At 44.0% G+C, this 24,714-nt stretch overlaps 1 protein-coding gene across 2 annotated transcripts in view; it reads left to right on the top strand.

Moving 5' to 3' along the window:
* The first annotated feature begins 2,517 nt into the window (after nt 1-2,517).
* The window catches only part of LOC128769392 (piezo-type mechanosensitive ion channel component 2), a 63,936-nt gene continuing 41,739 nt past the window's right edge, over nt 2,518-24,714 (top strand). For both annotated transcript variants that reach the window (XM_053883074.1, XM_053883075.1), the window contains exons 1-3: nt 2,518-2,975; nt 11,505-11,600; nt 20,656-20,781. In XM_053883074.1, coding sequence (XP_053739049.1) covers nt 2,912-2,975; nt 11,505-11,600; nt 20,656-20,781 — 286 coding nt within the window. In that variant the 5' untranslated portion in view covers nt 2,518-2,911. The remainder of the gene's footprint in view (nt 2,976-11,504; nt 11,601-20,655; nt 20,782-24,714) is intronic.

Raw genomic sequence — 24,714 nt, 5'->3', positions numbered from 1 at the left:
ACATTAGGCACCTGACGAGCCGTGGACCGGAACACGGGTGAAATCACTTAGAAGTCATTATCGGACGCGTAAGGTGCATCGATGCCTTCGACTCTTCAGGGGAGATGAAACAAATTAAACAAGTTGTTTCACTTAAGCTGAGTGGGAACTTGTTACTGCAGAGTTCTGAAGTTCAAATGAGCCATTCATTTTACATGTTTCGCTCAGGTTCCCAAAATAATTTAGAGCAATGGCAGGAAAATCTTTACGTTTCATGCATGAAGCGACTTGAAACCACACATTGGTACAATCAAAAAATCCACTAGTGATAAAATGTGTGTTTAAAACTGCAAAAAACAGCTCAGAGTTCATTCAGAATTACTGTATCTATCTATCTATCTATCTATCTATCTATCTATCTATCTATCTATCTATCTATCTATCAAAACCTCATTGGTTAACAATATTTTGACTGTCTCTGATATTGCTTTCCCCTTTGCTCTGGTGCATTGTATTTAAAAGGATGATTCATCTGCAAAAACAACATTTTTAATAAGCTCTGTGGTCTTGTGTTTGGTGTTGGAGGATAAAATAATGTTTTTGATATTCATTAAATGAGAAACATGAGTGTTTGTTTTAAGGAACGTTCCAAACCCAAAACAAACAGGCCGAAGCCAAAAGGTAATGGGTGATTCCATGACTCATGCTGAGAGTCTCCATTTAATCACATGAAATTATGTTTGGTTGTATTTTCGTAATCCGCAAAGTAAACCTGCATTTCCACTTGAATTATGTTCCTCCTGACGGGATGACTGACCCCGGCCCTCGCCGTGATCTCTGTCGGCCCCGGAGCGCATCGATACGGCTCCTCTCAGGCCCCGATGAATAATGAATCAAGGGTGGCTTCGGATTTACGTCCATCTGGGAGATTAGATCAGCAGGTCCACACTTCAAACACAGAAACATCTCCAGGCCTGAGCGCTGATGTTTGAGGTGGACTATTGATTATGGTTGGCAGCAGTGGAAGCCTCTGCCACGGCTCACACATGGCCCCGGATCCAGCCTGTCTGAGAAAAGTCCGGCTCCGGGGCAGAGGTTGGCACCAAACATGCTGACGGAGATGGCTTAAATAAGCCAACTTTTCCCCGAGCAGATTTTATCTGTTTATTTTCCAAACGGACTGCGCTGCGGTGATGAGGCCGAGCGATGATTCATCAGATCACCACAGGACCTTTGCTGCTCCTAACGACTCCCATCATACCTCCCGTCTAATGCACTGCAGAGGAAATAGCCACCTGGATCATTTCCTTGTCAGTGAACATGTTAATGCACCCATGATTTATTCAGTTTAACCTTATGTTAATGCTGCACTGCAGAGTTTACACAACAAGTAAACAGGAGCATGCTGTTTGTGATAAACACCATTTCATGTTTTGTACTTTGACAGAGAGTTCATTACAAGATTTATTGAGTTGATCTGGATCCACTCAAGACTTATTAGTTTTGTTTAGTCCACATAATTTAGCCCTGGATTATTAATACCCCATGTGCAGTGAGCACAATTGGACTGCAGGTGGCGGTAGCGATGCGGAGCGCCAATAACCTACGTTTCTACGAAGAAGAGGCAACACAGCGGGAAAGGAATTTGAAACCCTTTTGCGTAAGTAAATCCACATTTAATCTCCATGGTTATATGGAAGTTGATGAACTGTATTGGTTCCATTATATGCTGTGTTTTTTTCTCAGTCAAAATGTCCGGATGTTTTAAGATGGTCACGTGACTGGTCGGGCTATGAACGTCAATAGGGAGGAATATTATAACGTTCCGGGGTCCAAACGAACCTCCAGAACGCTACAAAGTCAAATAACTTTTAAGTTATTCCCTTCTCAACCCACCCTGGTAGATAAATTGGAGCAGGTTCGTCGGTTTTGGAGTTGTTTTGTGAACAAACAAAGAGTAAACACCCGCTGCTCTGTGATTAGCTGTGTGTATAAACAAACCCCAGCGTGAGTGACGGACGTCAGAACGAAAAAAATGGTTTATTTTAGAAAAGTAGAACTTGGAGACATGTATTCACACAGTTCCTGACAGACACTTATCCTCCTTCACGAACCTCGTTTGTCTTCTTGAACTTCCCTGTGTGTCCACAAGATGTCGCCGTTTCTCTCCATTGCGACCAGAGGGCCGTCAGATTGGAGGCGATAAATGAACGTTTGGTCTCAGGCAGCGACGCGACTTGAAAGTTTTCGGTGTACATTTTTCATCTTTTAGTTCAAGTTTGTGATTCCTAAATGCACTTATGTGAAAAGGCGAGATATACTTTGGCTCGCTGCCACGTTTCCTCACAACAGGCTACTTGTGGCTCCTCGGTCCGGCTCCAGGTCCCGCCTCCTGCCTCCAATTATCCCGGGGGTGGGGTGGGTGGGGGGGGGGGGGCTGGTTCCTTCCCAAACTGGGACTTGTAATTGGCTGCCATGGCTGTCAATCACGCCTGGTCCTCGAGCCTCTTGTTTGGCTCGGCAGTCCGAGCCAGAAGTCAGAAGTCACAGTTCACTAACGGGGAAGGAGGACTCGTGCGTGGCGTGGAGCTTCTCCAGAGTCCAGAAGACTTGAGCGCCTTCCTTTAAAGAAGGGGCGGACTGGACTCTTTGGCTCCGTTCTTCAGGATTTTCAAAGTCACCTGGAGTTTTTTTTTTTTTTTTTAATTTGTCGGAGAGCTGGAGAATGACTCGAACCGGAGCTGCTGAAGCGCCGCGCTGATGTTCGTCTCCAGAGGTGACATGCCCGCCGCGTGCGCGTGGAGGACCCGGCGCTCAGGTGACGCCGGGCACAGCTGATGTGGCCGTCTGGATCTGACCGAGCGCGGGACTTTAGGATGCCGCGCGGAGCCTAGGAGGACGGTCCTGGACTTGTTCGAGTGGATCCGGAGTCATGGCCTCTGAGGTGGTGTGCGGGCTGGTCTTCAGGTTGCTGCTGCCAGCGTGTCTCGCAGCGGGTGAGTTCCCAGCTCAGCCGTCACCCGCGCTCCATCTGCTGCTGCTGCTGCAGCCGCTGGCCATTTAACTGAGCCTCAACTGTTGCTCGCTAAGAAATAAAATGTGTTGCCCTCACTATATATAAATCAGCAACACTATTGTTAAATATTAAACAAACTACCCCCATAAATAGAAAACTGTTTTCTATTAAAGTGCTGCAAACGAGTCGCACTTTATCAGTAAGAAAAACAGCCCACACTGCAGTGTAACTTCTCAGTTATTGGCTTTGTGTTACATTTTATCAAGAATATTCCAAATCCAAGTGAGTAGAGTGTGAACAGAGCTGCTCTCCTCTGTCTCGTTCAGACAAAACAGATCTATAAAACCACGAAATATATTGAATAAAAGTATGATCCACCCCCTCCTCTTCAGTTCAGATGTCAGTGAGCCAGGCAGAAGATCATTTCCAGTCGAGCAAAATGAAACTAAAGGCGCTGCCTCCACCACACCAGTGTTATTTGGAATATTATTATGAAATGAAGGTGGCAGAAATAGAGTCAGCGACACCTCAATGTTCCTGCAGGTGAACAGACGCAGCCTTTCACTGGCAGTGAACATTTCCACCTCAGGCACACAATATTAGTCACAATGAAAACATCAGGGTGAAATTGATCAATCAAGTCTGAGTGAAACAGTTCCTCAGAGCTCAGTGAGAAAGTCAAAATATTGACGCGTAAAAAGGGAACAAATGTGTTTGAACTGAGCTGTTTTGCTTCGTGTGTGTCGGACTATGTCGGGTGTTTATGGCACGTCAGTCTCAACAGCAGCTGCAAAATGAAAGGATGTTCACTGGAAATGCTCCAGACTGAAGAAAGAGTGTAGGAGAGGTTCCCAAACCAGAGTAATGATGGTTGAAAACTGTTAAGTACCTTTGTTTTGTGTTAACTTTCTAATTTTGATTGCTATATCTGTGCTATAATCTATTGCTATAAATCTATGACACTGAATCTAATGTTTTGTGTGACATTTTGATCCTTTTCCCCCCTAAAAAGTTGATGCAACATCTTTACAAAAGGCTTTTATCTCTCAGATGTCAGTGACTAACCTGACACCGCGTTAACCATCAAATTCAACAAGAAATCTGTAAAATGAAAATGCATTTATTATTAGGAGGGAAATTACAAGTAAGAAGTATAAAGTTAAAATAAAATAAAATGAAAATGTGTCTTCTAAAATTTCATATAAGGAATATTTTTTCAAAAATAAATTGGTGGTGATATACGTTAATAGTAAAGGAATTTAATTCGTAAAAATAAATCATGTTACTATACACTATTGTTATTGTTCAGTCATGAAAAACATGAATGAATAATAAATAAATATATTTACATTTTACATGTGGCTAAAAAAGTGTGAAAGATTATGGTCAGAAAAAAGTAGAACAAAAAAAACCACCACAATATAGAAAAGAAAAAAAAGTATTTTGTACAGTGGAGAATTCTGATTTCCTCCCACTGACCAAACCCAAGCGTTTGTGGTCCATTTGTGTGAGTGTGTGAATGGTTGTCCAGTCCCCATGTGACCTCTGTCAGGGAGGAAGAAGGTCATGGGTGAGTTTAGTAAGAGAATCAAAGCGGGTAAATAGGCGGCGCAAGAAGGGAGATGTGTGCAGCGTATTTAAATCTGAGTCAGTAGATGAGTGTGTGTGTGTAGCAGCCTATAAAGGTTGCACCCTAGTAAAGTCTGTGTCAACATCATTACATCACTTATGGTGGTGTAAAGTAGCTCAGAACCGTCGTGATCCGTCAGCGACGAGCCACCGGACAGAGCACCTTCAGAGAGACCCGGGTCTGAATGGATTTGTGGCGATGAAGAGATCTCAGTGCTGTTATCGGACGCCATGCAGTTTCGCAGACCACGGAGCAGACGGTTGTTTTCTTTCTGACACCTTCTTTACTAGAGCTAATAAACATAACCACTGCTTCTGCTGTTGAGGGGGATATTTGACATTCCAAAAGACCCACGGGCTTTTTACCGCTTTATACTCGCTGATTTAGTGGCGAGAAATGTAGCTGAGGTTTGTGTCTTCCTGACCTTTACTGCGACCCTGGGACACTGTTGGTTGCACACTTTTATATGGCAGCCATTTTTATTTTTATTTTTATTTTTATTTTTATTTTTATTTTTATTTTTATTTTTATTTTTATTTTTATTTTTCAACTATACAAAAGGATCCTTCAACCTCTCCGAATTTTGGGTTTCTCTTCACTCAGCTACTGCTCTAGTCTGGATTATTAATCACTCTGTTAAAGGAAACGAATGTCAGATCATATTTGTATATTTGTATATTTTAAGTTTGACTTTCTATTGCTGGCATGACACGCCTCTCTGATTGGCTCATCACTGACTCCACCTGAATCACACACAAGAGTCACTCGTTTCCTGTTGAAGCACAAACACACTTTTTCAGATTGGGGGATTTTACACATTATGTTTTAACATTTAATGTCTACCACTTGCGATTAATTGCAAATTAATTTTTTTCTAATTTTTTTTCAGTTCAAATGTAACTTGAAGGAAAATTTTATCAACTCGAAACTCGATTAAACAAGATTTAAAAAAAGGATTACAATCTGTTGTGAGCGCTGATAATCTGTTAGCCCTGATCTACGTGGATCACTTTTCCCACTTGCACTTTAAATTAGTGTTAACTATATTTTGAAGCCCGAAGCTTTCAACTCTGTTGTGGGCCACATAAAAAGACCTGGACGGCCGGGTTTGGCCCCCGGGCCCCGTGTTAGGAAGTCAAATGAATCTTTGAAATACCACTTTTTCCATAGTTTAATTCTGTTGCCATTGAAGCCCTCAGTTTGTCATGTTTACCGACGCACATGTGGCGTGTTGCTTCACTAACTCAGACCCGTCTGGAGCCCAACATGGGCAGAAGCTCTTCGCACCACTGCTGTCTAAACTGAAGCTCAGGAACATCACACCTCGCGTCCGTCGAGGCTCTACAAACGGACCTGACTCGGTGTTACAGTCATTCTGTGGTCGGCCACAAATGAAAACGATGAGCGTTAACTGCCACTGAGGCTCGGGCTGCGGCGTCTTCTCCACGACCCGGAGTCTGATGTACTTTAAAAACTAACAGCATCCTTCTTCTATAGATAAGACTCACTCAGTCCCACCGCAGTGCATCAGCCCGACGCCCCCTTTATTTCCAGAAGCTATTGTGAGGCCATGCATTGTCTCCATTAATTCGTGGAAAGTCGTTTTAACAGTATGAATTAATAATGCGGTTGTGAGGGAGAGCAGAGTTGCCTTCCATTTTATCGTAAACACGGCGTTTAATATTTGATGTTTTTTCAAAGTGCAAATGAGCACTTGTCATTCAGTGCAGCTGGACGCGGGAGCTGGCAGGAAGCAGGAAATGTAAAGTGGAAAGCAGCTACATATACAGGAACAGACGGAGACTGTGATGACGGAGACGTGGACTTCTGTCGGCGGCATCGCCGCATCAGCGGCTGATGTCGGCTGCCTTTGTTTTCCTGCTGCCCAAGAGGTTGTAGCAACTTCATGCTACTGAGCTGAAGGGCACGTCACCCGGAGCCATGTCTGTGGGGAATCATAATACTGGAACCCTAAAAAATGATTTACATTCAGATTAATTATGCTTTCAGTTCTAACTATTTAAAAAAATAGTCTCTATTTTGTTGTTGATGTTAAAACAAACAAATAAATAAATAAAACATTTGGTTCATGGATGGGAGGAAGCCCTGGGGCAAGCCCATGAGCCAACCCACGAACACCTGAATGTGAGTCTAATGTATGTGATCTTAAATTTCAGGAACCGGCTGGAGAATTCTCTAAATCACCTTTCCAATATTGTTTCTGATAAATGGAGGGTGTCCGCACCGTGTCATGTCAGGAACCCGTCTCCTCTCCCACCGCGTGTCCTAGTGGACGAGTTCCACAGTCACCGTTTCCTGTTGGCCATCTGACAGCACCTCTATTGAGCAGCGTGTGTACACAGTCTCCCGGCCGCTGCACACTCACACACACACTCACACACACACACTGAGTCTCGCAGACGGCTACAGTTTCGCTCATCAAACGCGCGGCTGTTTATGTGTTTACTGGAAGAGTTTGGGCTCCGGGCATGATCGTGAGCACACACACACGTGTTTGGCGTATCTGATACCTAAGCCGTGGTGTGAAGGTACAGCCAGGCCTGCAGGGGTTGAGAGGGGCAGCGTGAACACGGAGACGCTCGTGACGCTGTCATCAAACCACGCCGCTAGTTCAATAGTGCGACGAGATCTATTAATATAATGAACCTGCAGCAGTACATGAGACGAAGCGTAGAACACCAGGTGCATCATCCTCCTCATGTTTAAGACCACTTTCTTTTTTGTCTTTTTTTTCTCTGACTGTTTGAAACATGCGACAGTTACAGCTGAGACTGAAGCTAGAATTCTGATTTGTGTTCAGACTGATGCTCATTCATCTTGAGGTACACATGGCCTTTACTTGTTCAAATCTTTGTGCTATTATGATCATAAATGTATAATCAGGCGACAGTTGGTGAGATTTATTTTTTATTCCATAGGATAGTTGTTGCCACTCCTCTAATCAAAATAGTATTGATAGTACGCAGCATATATGTATGTGTGTGTGTCCATATGAAATACTCTGAAAATAATAGATAAAATATTGTAACTATGAGGTATTAAAATGTTATAAAAATGAGATAAAAGTACTGTAAATATGACGTTTAAAAAATGTATTGACTCAAAGTTTCAAATAGTAACTGTGATTTTTGTAGCCAAATATTTCAGACACTAAGTCAATTCTCTCTGATTCTCAATTTCAAAGGGGTGGAAGTGGAGCTCCGGGGCCACATGAGGTCAAAACAAAAACGACAAAAGAAATAGATGCATATTGAATACATAATAGAAAAACATTAAATAGTAAAAAACGTCATAAAATATTTTTTTATAGTATATATTTAAGATTGCGTAATTCTTTATAGTAATAAAGCCCCTTTATATCTCATCCATCGCAAGATATTCAGCTCTTGAAATGACTTTCTTCTTTGATTGTTAAAATGATGTTGAAATAAATCCATCTTTTTTATGATGATGTTTTGTGAGTAGTTTACGGGCTAACGTTGTGTAGTAAGTGGTCACGTTTTGTTCCGGAGCTCCTCACGAGGGCGGAGCCTGATGGGCCTTTGGATGGGCGGAGTCTGGGAGGTAAACCTGGGGATGTAGAGGGTCGGAAATAGCCTGAGAGATGAGATGGAGCTGGAGGTCAGCCATGTTTGTTTACGTCCGCCCCATGCTGTGTTCGGCTGACGCTGCGCTACTACGCCGCTCAACAGTTACAATACATAATGTGGCCCCTTAGAAAATTCGGGCTTTTAAAATAAGTTTCCTCTCAGCCTGTCTCACTTGAACATGACTCAGTGCTGCTGCTTGATAATGTTTGACTCAACGTGTTCTTCATTAATTCCTCAGGAAAGCCTAGATTCCTCTGTTATCTCTCAGTGCCAGTGAGGCGTTGCTCCGCCTTATCTCCAGTCTTGACATTTATGTTTGGTGCGCTGGCAGGCCTCTGCGTTTGGCTCGGCAATGATAGATGACCACGGGCGAGGAGTCAATTTCTGAACCTGAAAACAGAAGCGGCACCTCGAGTGAGTCTCGGCAGCAGAGCAGGAGACTTGACTGAGCGGCTGTAGACTTCTCCTTCTAATGTAAATCACTTGAACATGAAGATAAGGTGGCTGCGTTTGTGGGCTGGGGTCACTGAGTTGAAGATTTTGGCTCCTCTTGTGGAGCTGCTGCGACACAGGGCCAAATCTAATGGCGATGAATGGAGCCATTGAGTGTGTCCTGATACGTGAAAGCTCTATTTCGGGAGATTAGGTGCAATTTTCTGGCGTTTTCTTCTTGTTGACTTAAAAAAAAAAGTGAAAGTTCGGGGAAGCGCCTTCAAACTTGTTCATTAGAAGTTCACTAAGTTCAGGAGCCAGAACACGGCAACAGCGGCGGCTCATTTAGGACGCGTTAATTGACGTCCGCTGACGGCAGGTGATGGCGACTGTTAAAAGCCCCGCGTCGGGGCAGATGGTCAGTTTGACTCACCGCAGATCAATACGTCAATTATCGCTTTTTGGAAGACGTGCTTGCACTTAACACTCGTCCCCTGTGCCAGGAAGATCGTGTAAACAGGGCCCGTTGCGCACGTGAAGTTATATAATGCATTATCACAAGTGTTGACTCAGCACAAATCCAAAAAAACAAGTGGAAAGCTCGCACGAACACACACCTGGAACCTAAGTTACTGAAGACCTGTGTAACAACTGCATGAAGGTGATACATGTAAAGTCAATGATCTATTTGGTCAATAAATTAATAGTGATAAACACATGAATACATAAAAAAAACAATTTCTCTATATATACTGTATATATATATTTATATATATGTATATATGTATTATAAAATAAAAGTGAAAATAAAAAATATATAAAAAAATAAATGTCCAAATGTAATCTAATTAAATTACAGTGACATTTATTTATTTATATATTTATTTGTTTTTCACTTTCATTATTATATTTTGTTATTATTCTATTTTAAGTTTAATAACAAAATATAAGAAGAAATCTGTTATTAATAGGGTTTAATTGATACATTGGCTTGTTCTGCGACTAACTGTTAGTGGATCTTTGTTTTGTTTTTTTATCATATGATATCATGCAGTATAAAACCATTGGTCACGTGACCTCCCTGAAGTCTTTGACTGTCAGGACAAAATGATGTTTTTGTTAGATTCACTCCAATATTCGAGACAGTCGGCACCTTTAGGTCAAGTTTAATGAATAAAAACCACCAACCTTTTAAACACAACCTTATAACGTCCATTAGCTCATGTTTTTAATGAGCCAATGCCTGGCTCACGGGCCATTTTGGGACCTTGGATTTGATTCTGTATGGCACACAGACTGTCATAAAAAACAAAGTAAAATGCACATAACTTTAAAGTGCCTTTTTAAGCTCTAAGTCTTCAGATTTATTTCACTAGTACACTGGTTACTGTACATTTCATGGAGAAACCGAAGAGGAGCTGTCATATATGTCCATTAAATCCCTTCTATCTAAACCTTTAAAATGGGTTCAATTAAGTCCTTTATTCCGCGGGTCTCCTCTGGGAGCTCGCTGGAAGCCGTCGGTGAACTGGCCCATAAAGGTGCAACATCTCAGTTATGTAGCTTTGGATCAGGCCCATTAAAATCTCACAATAAATACTGATCACGCGAGTGCCAGTGGAGTGAGGCCAAAGCTCAAGCGGGCCGAAGCCCAGCGTGTGGTCCAGCTGCTCCATTTGAGAGCAGTTTTTTTGCAGTTATTCTGAGGTGCGGGGGTGAATCCACGCAGTGGCCAGTAGACCATCCCTGCCTCACACTGTGGTCGGAGTTGCTCATGACTGTGTCTCCTGCATAGTGTTTCTTTTCACAGACTTTAGTCCATTCAAACCTTCTCCAGAGTGAGCCTGCAGTATAGCGCCGCCTTATTTCGGATTTCTAGCTACCGAAGGAAGCAAGATGGAGGTCTGCTCTCTCCACCCGCTCCCTGCAATTCTTAAATGAAGGAAGGTGATTCACGAGTCTGGAGAGTAAATCACTTCCTGGGTTAATACCTCCAACACTCGGTGACAATCAGGTGTCCAAAACGAACGTCAGTTCCCTGAAAGACTAATGGTGAACCTGCTTGGTAACGCAGGCCAGATGATCAGATAATGAGGCCTGCCAGTGTGAAGTGTGGTCGAAGGAATGTTCTGGCGTTTTTTTTTTTTTTTTTTTTTATTACTACAGGCAACTTTTCTGCAGCAGGAGCCTTTTAATGACTTTCACCACATGTTCTCCCAAAACTGCACGGAGCTCATTTGAGAGGCGACGCCTGATAGGGCGGCTTGTCGCCGCTGCCAGCACTGCAGAATGTTCAACAGTTCCGTTAGATGCCAACTTTTTTGTCTATAAAAATGCTATCTAAACAAACAAATATGGATTTGTGAGTAAAAACAGTTGTATATGGCCCTCAACCAGAAGGTTAGGATGAGAACTAAAAGAGGAAGTAAGCTTGGTTGAAATGAGGCATGTTGCTTAGTCAGCAGAGAGCTGCTGCAAAAAAATGTTGAGGCGGTTTCGCCCTGGTCTCCTGGACTGATCCCTGCAACTGACCTCGTCTTCCGTCCCGCAGTCTTCTTCAAAAGAATATGGCCTCAGTGTAGTGACTCGTAATGCCTGCGCTCCCTCCTGATCAGTCCCAAAGGGCTTTTAAGGCCGACCATCAAGGCGAACAATGTGCTCAGCTTCTGGTCTTCAAATCCCAAAGAACCCTGTACCTACTTTAATTCTAAAACCGTAACCGCTTTTATGACCCGGTGACGTTTCAACCATCCAACCTTCTTATCTCCTGATGTCCACCTTGTGGTGCATCATTACTTCCAATGATCTAATGTGTATTTGTCTTCTCTTTCTGCAGCTTGTCTGTTCAGGTACAATGTCCTGTCCTTCGTCTACCTCATCTATCTCCTGCTTCTCCCGCTCTTCCCGGAGCCGTCATGCACAACCATGCAGGGTAAGACTTCCATGCTTCTCCGGGACAATTTTCATCTTATGTCACGCAAACCGCCGCAGCATTGTTCTCTCTAATGTTAACCAGTCGCTTTATGTATGTAGATCTGTCCCTGAATTCAGCGTGAGCCAGGCGACCTCTGCAATAACACAGATGATCAATGCAGAGCCAGAGCTGATGCGGAAACTGTCATCCATCTAGGCCACATTACAATATGCGCCTTTCATTCGTCACTGTTATTACATTGTAACGGGTGTAGAAACAGTAGACAGAAGGAGCAACAGTGCTGCTTCACACCAGCCAGGTTGCTGCTGCTTCAAGTCTGCAGCTCAGGCTGAACTTCCTTGAAGGTTTTCACGTTGGCGCTATAAATAAGCTGCAAATTAAATTCTGAGCCTCACCGTTTTTACGCCGCTCCCAGAGAGAGTATCGTGTTACGACTGATACGACCGGCTGAACAAAAAACAGATTTTGCTCTTCCTCATAAAAGTCTAAAAATGTCTCCCTGGCTTGACCTATTTTGATTCACCTCTCCACACCTTCAAGACCTCCTTCACCACGAACCTGTTCCTCTTCTCCATCTCCAACACAGGCTCTCCTCTTCACTTCCCCTCATGTCCCTCTGTAAAGACTCTTGTCCTTTCCAGTCTCTCCCAATGACCTCAGTAACTTCATCTCTAACTCATTGAACTCTGACTCCTATGACTCTAAAGCCGGGGTATTCAACTCGGTCCTCACAGGCCCAGCGTGGTGCTTTTTTTTTTTGATCCAACCAATTGGAGCACACAATCCACCTTCACTGCACTCTCTTCTTCACCCCCCTTCACGCCTGTAAATCATTGCAAATGAATGTATCTCTTTAAGAATTCAGTACTTTTTTAATATGATATTCTGAAGTGTATGTCAAGCCATGTAAATGAAAATTTGCTTTCGTTCCTGACGCACTCTTGCAGAATGTCCTGCAGAGTTCATTTCAAAGTTTATTTCACGGTTGACGTGATGGCTTGCCTGTTCTTCTTCGGAAAATCGAGTTTCCCATGCGGAGAACTGGCTCGTATGCCAGCCCATGTCCAGAAATCGTCGGCGAGAGCCAGCGGATACTCGATTCGCTGACCTCACGTGCAGGGAAACCTGGCAGGACGGAATAAATAACAAGAAACATTTGCTCTTATTCATGTAGCACACACTGTTTTCCAGCGTTGATTTAGGGTCTCCGCTATTGTAGTATTGGTTGCTATAGAGCTGCCTGTTTTTATTTTTTTATTGTCCAAACTTGCTTGTCAGTTTTTTAGTTACCAGTTTGAAGATTGTATTAATGCACCGTTTTAGGATAAAGAGTTACAGACGTTGTCATTTAGCATCTCATATCTTTCCCCTGAGATCGTGTTGTTGATGCTGCTTCTGCACATTCCATTCTGTTCACCAATATATCCACAAGGGGGAGCAGCCTAGAGTCTAAAGTTGATGCCGACAACAAACTCCAAAACCAACATGGCGACTGTAGAAGAAGCGTTGATCATGTACCTCTTGCACAAACAATGGAAACAAAGGCAGTGTTGTAGGAGGTGGTGGTCGGTGAGGCCGATAAATATATCGCCACTGGAGGACGCAGAATTTCCACCATTGTTATGTCTTCTTCCTGTATTGTAGCAACACTGCCCCCCAAGGTTTCCAGTGGTACTGCTCCTTTTGGCCAGTATCTGTAGGCATTGTGGAAACCTGCAGAAATACGGAGCAAATGAACGCAACGCATGGGCAGAAGGCTCCGTCAGGATCTGTTATATGCCCATTTATATTTTTTAAGCTGTTTTTTGGCTCCCAAGTGCTTCATCCTGAGTTGATCAGAACTTACGATGTCCTCATATGGTTCCCTGATGCACCCCATTATCAATTACTATTGTTTTACCTCAGCCAGACAAACAAATGTGCATGTTGTGTTTGGTTCAATGTAGTATTTCGTCACTCTCTCCTCAGACCGAATGCGTTCCTTCGTCTCCAATAATGGCCTCAACCGAGTTTATAAAAATCAGCTCGGTGGTTTCCCTGAAGGGCAGATAAACAATAACATGAAATGACTCTTTCTTTCTTGGCTTTTGTTAAGTGATGCCACAAACTGCAGGCCCGGAGACAGATGAGGTCAGCTTGGGTATTTCGTTTGCAGTGAAAATAAATACAAGCCCCACTTGACTGCCACAATGTCCTCGCATGACTGTGACAGTCACTTACTTTCCAAGAAGCATAAATCACCGCGGAGCTTTCTGAGGTGGCTAACTGTGGATAAACGCGGGGTTGTGGTCACCATCTTCGGCCGCACCTTCATGAAGTCCCATAACACCACACCTCCCAGACCTCTTCTGATCTGGGGCTCAGGAGGAAACCTCAAGCCGTGTTTAATTATACATCAATCCATACCAGCAGACTGTCGCCAAAATAACCAGCAGGAAGCAGAGCGGAGAGTGGGACCACTTAGACTCATCAATAGTTCAGGTCTAGTTAACGTGGTCATGGAGCCGATGCCGAGTTAGATAATAGTTAAAGCAAAGGGGCGTGTCATCAATATTCATATTTTAACAGCAAGGTTGTGGGTTCAATTCTTGCTTGGGGAAAATGTTTGACCTCACTCTACGTCCTTGGTTTCCTCTGGCTACTCATCGTCCATAAAGAAGTTTTGTGATGACTGTTCTCGGTATCTGTCTCGGTGTGTCCTGCAATGGACTATAAACATGTCCATTATGTCCCACTCTACCCTCGGGGACCACATTGAGATGATTTAAGACGATGATATACACTGAAACAAAAAAAAAAAACTTTTGCTGTCTTCATTAATGCAGAGAACGACCTTCTTTTTCAGCATTTAAAAAGCAAAAACACTTTATACATTAAGGCATTTGTTTTGATGGTGTTTAAGAACCAATTCACCTTTTTGCTAGCTTGCAACTTTGGTGCTACTTTGGTCTCAGGTGGGGGGAGGGGTACTTAAAGTGAAATATGTGACACTATTTCATGAGGACGAGGTTTAATTAATCTGGTAATTTGAATCTGTAGTTTTTCGGTGTATTCACAGGCAGCCTCGAAAAGCAGGAGCTTAAAGTGGGCTGGTATGAAGTTGTGTGCTGACGGATTCATTCGTCCATGATGTCATGTCAGAGATAGTGATCTATCAGGGTGATGTCACTCAACAAAACTCTGACTTATGGGGCTGAAAATCCACTTTGGTTCTGACATGAATTGCATTGTCGTCTTAGCAGGAAGGCAGGCGTATGAAATGGTGCATAATAAGCGCTCATAAAACCTGCATTACATTGGAATCCATAAACAAGGCTGCATAATGACAGTACTTGCACTTAATGTGTAGTTTCATGTACATTTTACTGTACTGTGCTTCTGACAAGTTAAGAATCCCATGCGTAGAAATGTTTGGTTCAGTTCCGCCGAGGAGCAAGGACTTCTCCCCTCTGCTTCTTCAAATATTGACATGGCTTTCAATCAAAAAGTGAACAGAAGGTTGAGTGAAAATAGTCGACCTGCGTATCGGATTTTCCTCGCAGGGTCCAAGCCAAATCCAAACATCACACTTCTGAATCGCCAGGAGCTGCAGATGACATGACATATTGTGCTGAGGCATCACCAGTCCGAACATGCACTCGCTCCGTCTCCCTTATTTATGTGTCATCAGCTGGGGTGGCTGTGGTATGAGGAAGTTTCAGCTGGAGGCCCATATATGATGATGATGATGATGATGATGATGAGGACGAGGAAATATAAGTTTGCAATTCTGAACCTGAACATTTTTATTGCAAATAACTTTTTTTTTACTTCATATTTTTACGTAAATAGCGAAACGAGAGTCCAAAGTAATTATGCTGTTATCATATGAAAAATGAAAAATTGAACACTATGTATCTTCAAGTGCCATCAGATTGACACTTGTGTAGCCCACGTTATTTTAAACTCAACCTCGAGAGGTCACCAGCAATGACCGTCAACTTCCCCACTACACCCAACACTACCTCAACAACTGGATCCCCAGGGTTTATGGGGTTCCCCAGGCATCAACTATTTTCATGTGGACTTCAGTGTCCAATGTTGACACTAAACTTGCGTGTTGATGTATTGGTGTTTCAGTAGAGTAAAACGTTCCCCATCCTGTGTGGCGTTCCAAAAGGAGAGGCGGGCAGTAGGCTAGGAACAGGGCGCAGACAACCAGGAGCTTGCCTAACTCCCTCAATATGGATGCCACTTGGTCCATGTGGCACAACGCCGCTCACCCCCTGACTGACTGAAGCACGGCGTCATTTGAGGCACTTAATGAAGTGACAGTACACCGAGTGAAAAGAGCACCATCCCATGGCTAGCCCTTTCCCCAACCACGTGATGTGGATGGCGGAACGTTTGAGTCAATTGATAACTGTGGAAAACATGGAACTTCGAAAGTATTCTTTAAAATAGTCGCTGCCTTGAGAGTGAGAACATGGGTCCTACCGGGCCACAGACCCAGTGAAGGTCCAGGTCATACCATGTATTCCAGCCTGGTGAGTTTTTCTACGCCCCAGAATGATACACTGTCCCGTAGAAGGGTGCTTTTCTGGTTCCTCAGTTATATTGACTGGCCGCAGTTACACAGGGCTCTGCCCCTTGCTTCACCAGATATCTGTTTATCTGTCGTCTGCATGCCCGGTGAGCTTGCAACCACAATGCTCACTTTAGTTTACATTCATCCCGAGTCAATTAAAAGCTGGATTAAGGTTGAATCATTGTTTGTTTTGATGGTCTGTTTCGTATTGTCTTGTATAAATCTCACGCAATGAAAAGGGTTGATGTGAACCAAATGTCCAACATGAATTATTCATTCGACAGAATTGGCTTTAAAAGGACACAGCCACGAAGTGCGCCTGAAGACACAGTTTGTCATCCGACTCAAACTGGAACCAAACACTCTTGTGCAACATGTTGTTGTTTGTGATTTACTCTTATTCCTTAATGACACTCTCTGGCACATGTCTGCTTGAATGGATGGAATTCCAACCCACATTTTGGGGTGTTGTTGCAAAGACGTTGAATATATCTCCACATCTCTTATTAACCACAGCTGTCCTGTTCTGATATCCAATTCAGTGGTTCTCAAATGGTCTGGCCCTGGGACCCACCATGGTGAGCCGCAAAGTTAAAACTTTATTCATGACTCTTGAAATCTGAGCGATTGCGTAAACGGCTTTTAATTCTTCAACTATTCTTTGTTCTTTCATATACTCCTTGGAGGATATCAACATATTTTAATGTACCATGAAAGGGATTAATATTAAAGTAGACAGTATCACCACCTCCCTAGTGGGAATAGAGTGCACTAGGTGCCATTAAAAATACAACCCAATCCATTTTATATTGAAAGCAAATATTTTGTTTGGTCCAGAAAGGACTGAACAATTTTGGGAAAAAGTTGAATTGCGATTTTTGTTTTTCTTTTTTTTTTTTTGCTATTGGTGATTCAAAATGTGTTTTTTGGGGTGGGGTTGTAGGCCAAGAATATGCCTGCTGTGAGACGGTTCATTTGGTTCCTCTTCAGAATGTGTATCCCCCTTACTTCATATTTCCATAGTGCCAGACTTAATACCATGGCTGTGTCCCATTTCTCACCCTAACACTGGATTTTGCGCGTTCACGTCTAAGTGTAGTGTGTCCCAACACTCCTAAGACAGAGGGCACTTGAAATGATCCCTTCAAACCGAGGGCGCTCCGGAGCTGACTTGAAACCAAGTGGGAATATGAAGTGTGGAGAGATTTCCAGGACACCAAAGTACTTTTTTTTTAAATAATATTGGATAGGACAACAGGGACATTTTAGTAGCGAGGACTACTCTTCCGTTTGTTTACATTCTTCTTACCCAAATGGTCGACCGTGTCCAACAACATGAACAATACAACATGGATGTACAACAGTATGTTTTAATTTCTTCTGAAGAAACAACAGTGGGCTAGCATCCAGGCTAACATTAGCGTCCTCATACCTCTAACACATCTATCACCGCAACATAGGCTCTGCCCATTTCTTCTCCGCTGGTTCACCAAACCAAGTGAGATGATCAGTGCCGATGCAAGAGGTTGCAGAAACGTTGGAGCTGTCATTTCGAAAAACGTTGCCTCCAACACTGGATATGCAGGAAACAAAACACAGCACGGCAGACAATGACATGTTGTCTTTACGCTTGACTTCATCAAGTGTTCCCAATTCTTAGGGACATGAAGCACTTCACTTGGTCGTCGGAGGGCGCTTCATATTGGAGGGCACTCAAAACCAAGTGCTTGTGTTAGTGGGAGAAATGGGACACAGCCTTAGTCTGACAGTCGCAACATGATGGAATTGGTATGCTATTGAAAGCAAGCCCTTTGAAAATAAAGATGGCCCGTATGAAAGACATACATGTTGATGACTGTGCAGCTCGTCCAACACCTAGTTATTTTATCACTTGTTGAAACACTACTTACTGCTACCGTCGCCTGTAACCTGCTAAACACTGCTCATTGGACTTGCTCTGTGTTTACTAGCGTAGTTCCTCCTGAGGCGTTCTAACAGACAAACTCTCCTTGTTGTCGGGAACAATGCCTTGTGTTGCCCTGGCATGTCAGTCATTCCGTTTTGGGGCTGAAGGATCATGAAGCAAGCGGGGCACTGACAGATGGCTGTCGGACCACAGAATCGTTCTGACGCAAACAGGAAAAAGCGCTGTTGTGCCAGAGCAGTTATTTTACCGAGCCAATCAATCGGAATGGAGAAGCCCTCGTCAGTCTGTTTACAAGCGGCAGTTTTTGTGAAAGTCGTGGGAATTGAAAATCAACTGTGTTGTTTTTACTTAAACAATTAAAAGGCCTGGTGTGGCCATTAGTTCGCAGATGTGATGCATTTGGGCCTCACTGGCAAAAAAAAATTAGGCTCACCTTTTGCCAGGATGCGATACCACACGGTGGTAAAGTGGTTTCGTCTCACCCAGAGGGATGTGAGGAATGAAATGAAGTCATGAAGTCTTACAAAGGCAATAGAAGACTTTCTGACTCCGCTAATCTTTGTGTGGTGATTTTGAAAACACCTCTTTCCCTTTTGCTTGAGGTCAAACATTTGTGTTCTGGCAATAAGCTGGGGTCACATTTATCACCATAACAACTCCTGACATTATCCAAAATACCTGCAAGTGCACAGTAAAAAGTCCATGTGCTGAGCAGATGCGGGAGTGCGCTCATCCTTCCCTCCCACAATCTGGGATGTTGGAGAGCAGCTGTCTTCTTTATACCTGGAAGACACATGACATGTGGTGCAGACAACAACTGGACAGCAGAGAATCGCAGTGTTCTGAGTGGGACTCACACAGTAAACATCGAGTGTGGCGCCGCTGGCAGGGTTGGGACAAGGGAACGGCAAATGTAACTCAACAGCTTGGAACGCTGGCTCCTCCATCGATGAGTCAAAACGTCCTCGAACGAGACCTAAACGCTCTGATTGATCTTGACAAGCACTTTTAGTGATGATGGTGGGCAAACCCAGTCCTCGGGACAAGGTTTTCAGTGCGTAGTTTCCACTTGATCCAAGTCGCATTCATGTCGCGCCACATCATAACGAAGTTTCGGGACGTTTGGGAATGAACGCAGACTTGGACTGTATAGGTAACGATTAGAAAGTCGCTCTTTCTGTCCGCATCTTACCAAGGATTGCGAGCATCGATGGAACAGATGTAACCACTGAATCCACTGACTTCAGTTATGAAGAGCGAAAGCCAAGGATCGGATCTTTTTGGAGAAACTCTCAACAAGTACTGTCAACACGTGAGCAACACAGATTTCAAATGGTATAAAATATAAAGCAGAAGAGTCACATGAGAACATATTGAAAACGTCAGGCCTTTAAGCCAAGATGGCAAACGTACTAACACAGAGAGCTAAACACAATTTGTCCCTTTGTTTGGTTGTTTGGTCTCCAGAAAATCGATGACCTTTTTATAGTAATGCTTACGTGATGCGCTGTTTCGTCGTGGGTAGTTGGCCATATAAGGGCATTTCCAGGGCTGAAAAAATCGACCTGACTAGGACCATTTATAGGTAGACTTTTTTCATGGACCAACATGGGATACCGAAAGTCTTTGTCTAGATGTGACGGCAGTCATTGTTGTTAGCAAGCGTTTCTGAAAACTGAAATGTGACCATGGACGAGTGAGGAGGGGCAAGCATTTCTTCTGTTTGATGTCGATTGAGTCACACATCTGTCCACTTGGAGTTCTTCCTCTGTTCAGCGTGGCTCACATATATGTTTGTCTCAAAGAGAAGGACACGCGGCGGGAACAGTGAAACTGTGAACGGCTCTTCTTCAGGTGCTTCGGTGTTCTGTTTAACTTGAGGGCAAAAATACTACTTTACTATTAAAATAAAATACTACTTCAATAATACTTCATTGACCAAGTGCTTGTTGTGCTTCTGTTTGTCAATCAAATTCACTTTGTTGTAATTAAAATTCATGCTTTTCCTTAATTTTCTTCTCTGATATCGCAGCAAGGTTTTTTATTAACCTGCATTTAAGGTGGTTGTGCATGTGGAATGGCAGTTGAATTCTCCCCAGAGAAGGGGAGCCGTAGTTTTGACAGGGCCTGAGAAGGTTGGAGGGGGACCGACTGCTTCAAAAGCAGGGGTGCGTTCCACTTATGTCACTTGCTGTTTTTGTTTATGCCCTCAGTGCCTAACCAGAGCGCTGGCTCTTCAGCGCCGTGTGCCACTTCGTTGCCCAGAAGGCTTCCCCCTCGATGTAGACTGAAGTTTGCCGTGAATTCTCAGGGGTATCGGTTTCAGTCCACGACCCTGTTTTTTTGTATCTTTGTAAATGAAAACAGATTCAATCTCAGCGAGATTGTAGATAACAACCGAAGATTTAGCTGAAACGTCCTGCAGGATCTCAGGAGAAAAATCCCACCTCCGTGCTCGAGACGTTTTCTTGGTTCTGAGAGCCCGAACAGCAAAAACATGTGGAACTCCTTAAACTTGTGGCGACTAACTCACTCTAGCTGTTTCCCTCCTCCTGCAGGCCACACAGGGCGTCTGCTGCAGTCCCTCTGCTTCACCAGTATGTCCTTCCTGCTGCTCCACATCATCTATCAGATTACCATCAACAGCCTCCTGGCTGGGGACGTCATCGCCTCCAACTTCAGCTGTAAGTACACTGAGGTCTTTGTGAGGAAGCTGGTGGGGCAAATCAAAGATCAAGAAGGAAACTAAAGATGTAGATTTCAGTCAATTAAGGTGATCCACTTCCTTTTCTTCTGGTCTCTAAGTCTATCATCAACTATCTGAGCAACACTGTGAAACATCTGGAGAACTCAATGTATCTAATCCCTTTGAGTTTCATGTGTTAGAAAATACATTTCTCTCCAGACATGAGGAAGTGACCGACCTCCTCCTCCTCCTCCTCTCTTCCTTCCCCTGACAATTGAACCCAAAAGAATGTGATCTTTACCTGCAACTGGACACCATGTCTGCTCCGAATCGGCGCTTTATTAATGTGGTTTATCGTTTTTGGATGTGAATAAGAAAGTAGCAGAGAAAGCTCAGTGGCTTCTGGGAACTAGTAGTTCTCATCCAACTCACGGTAAAGCTCTTATTTATATCACGACACAAATGAATGTGACCGGACCCTTGAAACTTTGAGTTCCTGTTGTTTTGTGTGCCAACAGATGGCAGGTTTGTTAGATAGAAAATAACAGAAAAGAGAACACTTACTTAAGTAATGATGTGCTAATGGCTGCATTAAAAATAGAACACTCAGAAAAAAACAGACAAAAACAGACACATTTAGGCTTTAAATTACCACTGAACTCTGTGCTTATTGCGTATATTGGAAGCATGATGCGTTGATCTGACCGATCCTTAAGCTCCCCAACAAAACCCTTATCAAGAAGATGGCCAGAACGAATAATTTCAGATAGGTTGTGGTTTCCATGGATGGGGATGTTTGCTGACGATATAGTGATTTGTTTTGGGAGTAAAGAGGAAGACGGAGAGATATAAGGTGTAGAGAAGATAAACGGAAGTCAGTGGTAACAAGACAATTGTGTTGAAGTGAGAGGGAGGGGAGAGATGAGGGAGTAGAGGTGGTATTTGGGATTCATCACCCAGATATGAAGGAGGTGAAGAAGGGAGTGTAGGCAGGGCGGAGATGACTGGGATGTCGGGGTGAAAGCTTTATAAGAGAGTATGGGTCACTGCCATGGTGTCTATTATGTCTACTTAGTAGCTCTATAAAGCAAGATAAACTCCGCCCTTCTGCTTTGTATCATTTCCAACTCCCAAAACGCCAACGTAGCTCTGAAAGGAAGTTGCAATTTTGCCTCCCCAGTGAAGTATTCACCAAAATAATCCCAGCCTGGCACTGCATCTTGTGTTTCTGAAATCCCACTTCCGTTTCCGAAAGGTGTTTATAGTTCGTGCCGCTCATAAAAACACTGCATCAAACTGAGTTTACAAGCGTCTAGACAAGATCTTTGTCTTCTAATGAGTCATTTGCTTTTCTCCGCGGAAGTGCACGCACTCCGCTGGACCGAGCCCCTCGCCCCCGGCGTCAACACGCTCAGGTGCTGGATAAATATTCACTCCAGCAAATCGCTCCTTCTGAAGAGCCGAGAGCCGAGAGCTGCACTCCGGGAGGTGTCAGTCAGTCACAGCGTGTTGAGTGTGACTTTTGTGCTGGGGAATAATAGAGGAGTCTGAAAGGAAATGGTTGTGCGAGGAGTAAGAGGCCAGGGACACGACATCGGCACTAATCATTGGTTGCAGCAGTCTGGAGTATTTTTGCTTCAGGAGCATGTGTGGATGATTTGTTCGTGTATTGTTAGGCCTTCCTGAAGTTAATGTCATCCTATTCCTCTGTATCGCAGTGTATGTTTGTGACAGGAAACAGAGTCTCTGACCCCTCCGTTTTGAAGAAAATACCTCATCTCGGGTTTCTAAATCTGGTATTTCGCCCCTTGACACCCTTTTCCTTTTGGCAGCTGAGTGTAAACAACAACCCTGCTTTACGTTCAGCTATCACTTCCTCCCTTCGCCTCAGCCAAAAGAACCATTAATGCGGCAAAGTTGTTTAATTGAGAAACTTTTTCTCACAAATGAAGTCCTCCAGATGCTCAGAGGGGTCAGGGTTTGGTCACCAGATGAGCTGGCTCCCTCTCAACACGGTGGGAACGGCAAGGTCTTGATCCATCTGCCAAAGATCACCAGATGGGTGGAGCTGGCCGCGGCGCTTTAGATAGTGTCACTGCGAATGTAACGCACAGATTTTCCTGTCATTGTCTTCAATCCCTGGCACTCGCCGAGGCGCCCCTCCCATCTGGAAACTCCAGTAGATTAAAGAAGACCATAAAACTATTTGAGGGTCATTTCGGACTGATGTGAGTCATTCACACCGTTTTAAATGCTACTTTGAGACAAGTGGGATTTAATCTGTTGGTTTTTATGCGTTTAAACTCAAGGAAGTACAAATGAATCACCAACCACAACCACTACTGCAACACTTTTCATCATTCTCTGCACCACAACCTTCATTACCTCGCTGCTCGGAATTACGATTGTCCAAGCAGGGCTGCGGGCGTGCTAACAAGCCGCCAAAATGGCGTCCTTTGAGAGTCAATTTGTAACCAGAACCTTCAAATACAGGGCCCTAATGTGATGGACCGTGCATGGAACCCAACTAGACCGACTAGACATCCCAGTTTGTTGCACACTGGAGACAAAAGTGTCCTTCTGAATGAACCAAAAATGGCTCTTTCATGTTTTGACTTTGGTAGTGTGGAGCTCATGCAAAGCCAGAACCTTTCAGGAGCTGCAGTTGCTTTAAAGCGTATGTCAGATGAGGATTATAACTTGAGGATCAGCCACTTTCTAACCTGGTAGCGACGAAAAGAACTATCAGAAAGACGTGACCAAAGTTTTCTCTCTGGGGTGGCTGCTCTCTAAGATTCGAGTGAGGAGCTCAATCACCCTGGAGAGACTCAATGTAGAACCTCTGGAGAAGCCACTTGAGGTGACTCAGGAACCTGGTATCGTCATGAGGTGCTCACCTGGGGGAGGTCCCGGGCAGACCCAGACATCATGCCTCAGTTGACCTCGATATCCCCCAGAAAAGGCTTCTTGTAAAAGTGAAGTGCGGCCCTCTTTGATTGGCTGCTGCCCCGCGACTTGAAGATGAAAATAGATTTTAGTTTTTAGACTCCTGTTGTGCTTGTATGTCAGCTACCAGTAAATAAACCCTCCAAGCACTACTCACATATTGAGTTTCCTTCTCGCACACATCCACACATCTTGAAAAGCGCTCAGGCGTCATCAGCCTCGCAGCACGTCATGTCAACAGTCTCTGAGGAACAGGGCAGCTGGTATTTGGGCTGCAGGAGAAAGTGCGAGGGAGCGGTGTGGCGGGAGGTTAACAGCAAGAACAAAGAGTGTTTTACGATGTTGACACAGCGTCTGAGCTCGGTCGGTGCCCGGCGCGAAATCTGTCTCTCTCAATCTCCGCATGCCTCCAGGCTCCGTCAGGAGACGTTAAGCGTTCTCTGACCTCCGGTGACCTGTAGGCGTGATTATTAGGGTTCGTGATGACGGCAGCTTGAGCACACGCCGCGCAGACTGAGTCACAAACCAAAACAGCTGGTGAACATGGATTGCTACACGGCAGAGGAGGTGACAAAACTCTGACCTGCTGCGAGATGACAGACGCTTCTGGACCGGGGCAGTTGAAGTTACTAAGCAACAGTTTAGGAGAGTCGCCCCTGGTGGACTCTGTTTCCCCTGTATTATTGCAAAACATTTCTTGTATGTATGCGATTAGATACCATCAGCATTTGAAATGTCATTACTTGCAATGAGCTCAGTGGGACAGCAGGGGGCATCTACAAATTATCATCTATCCTTCCTGAAAATGTATTGAAATTTTACGAACAGACAGATGGAAGTGGACAGTTACACAACTGTCTTGGAGGAGGCGTCGAATAAGATTGTTGAGTGAATGTATGGCATTGCCTGTAGATAAACAGTCAAATTGTTTATTACCATGGAATAAATATGAAAATAAAGTGAGTCACCTTTTATTATTTCCACG

This window comes from Synchiropus splendidus, chromosome 13 (assembly GCF_027744825.2).
Source record: "Synchiropus splendidus isolate RoL2022-P1 chromosome 13, RoL_Sspl_1.0, whole genome shotgun sequence".
NCBI lineage: Eukaryota > Metazoa > Chordata > Actinopteri > Syngnathiformes > Callionymidae > Synchiropus > Synchiropus splendidus.
The sequence above is the reverse complement of the archived record's forward strand: the minus strand, read 5'-3'. Positions and strand labels throughout refer to the sequence as shown.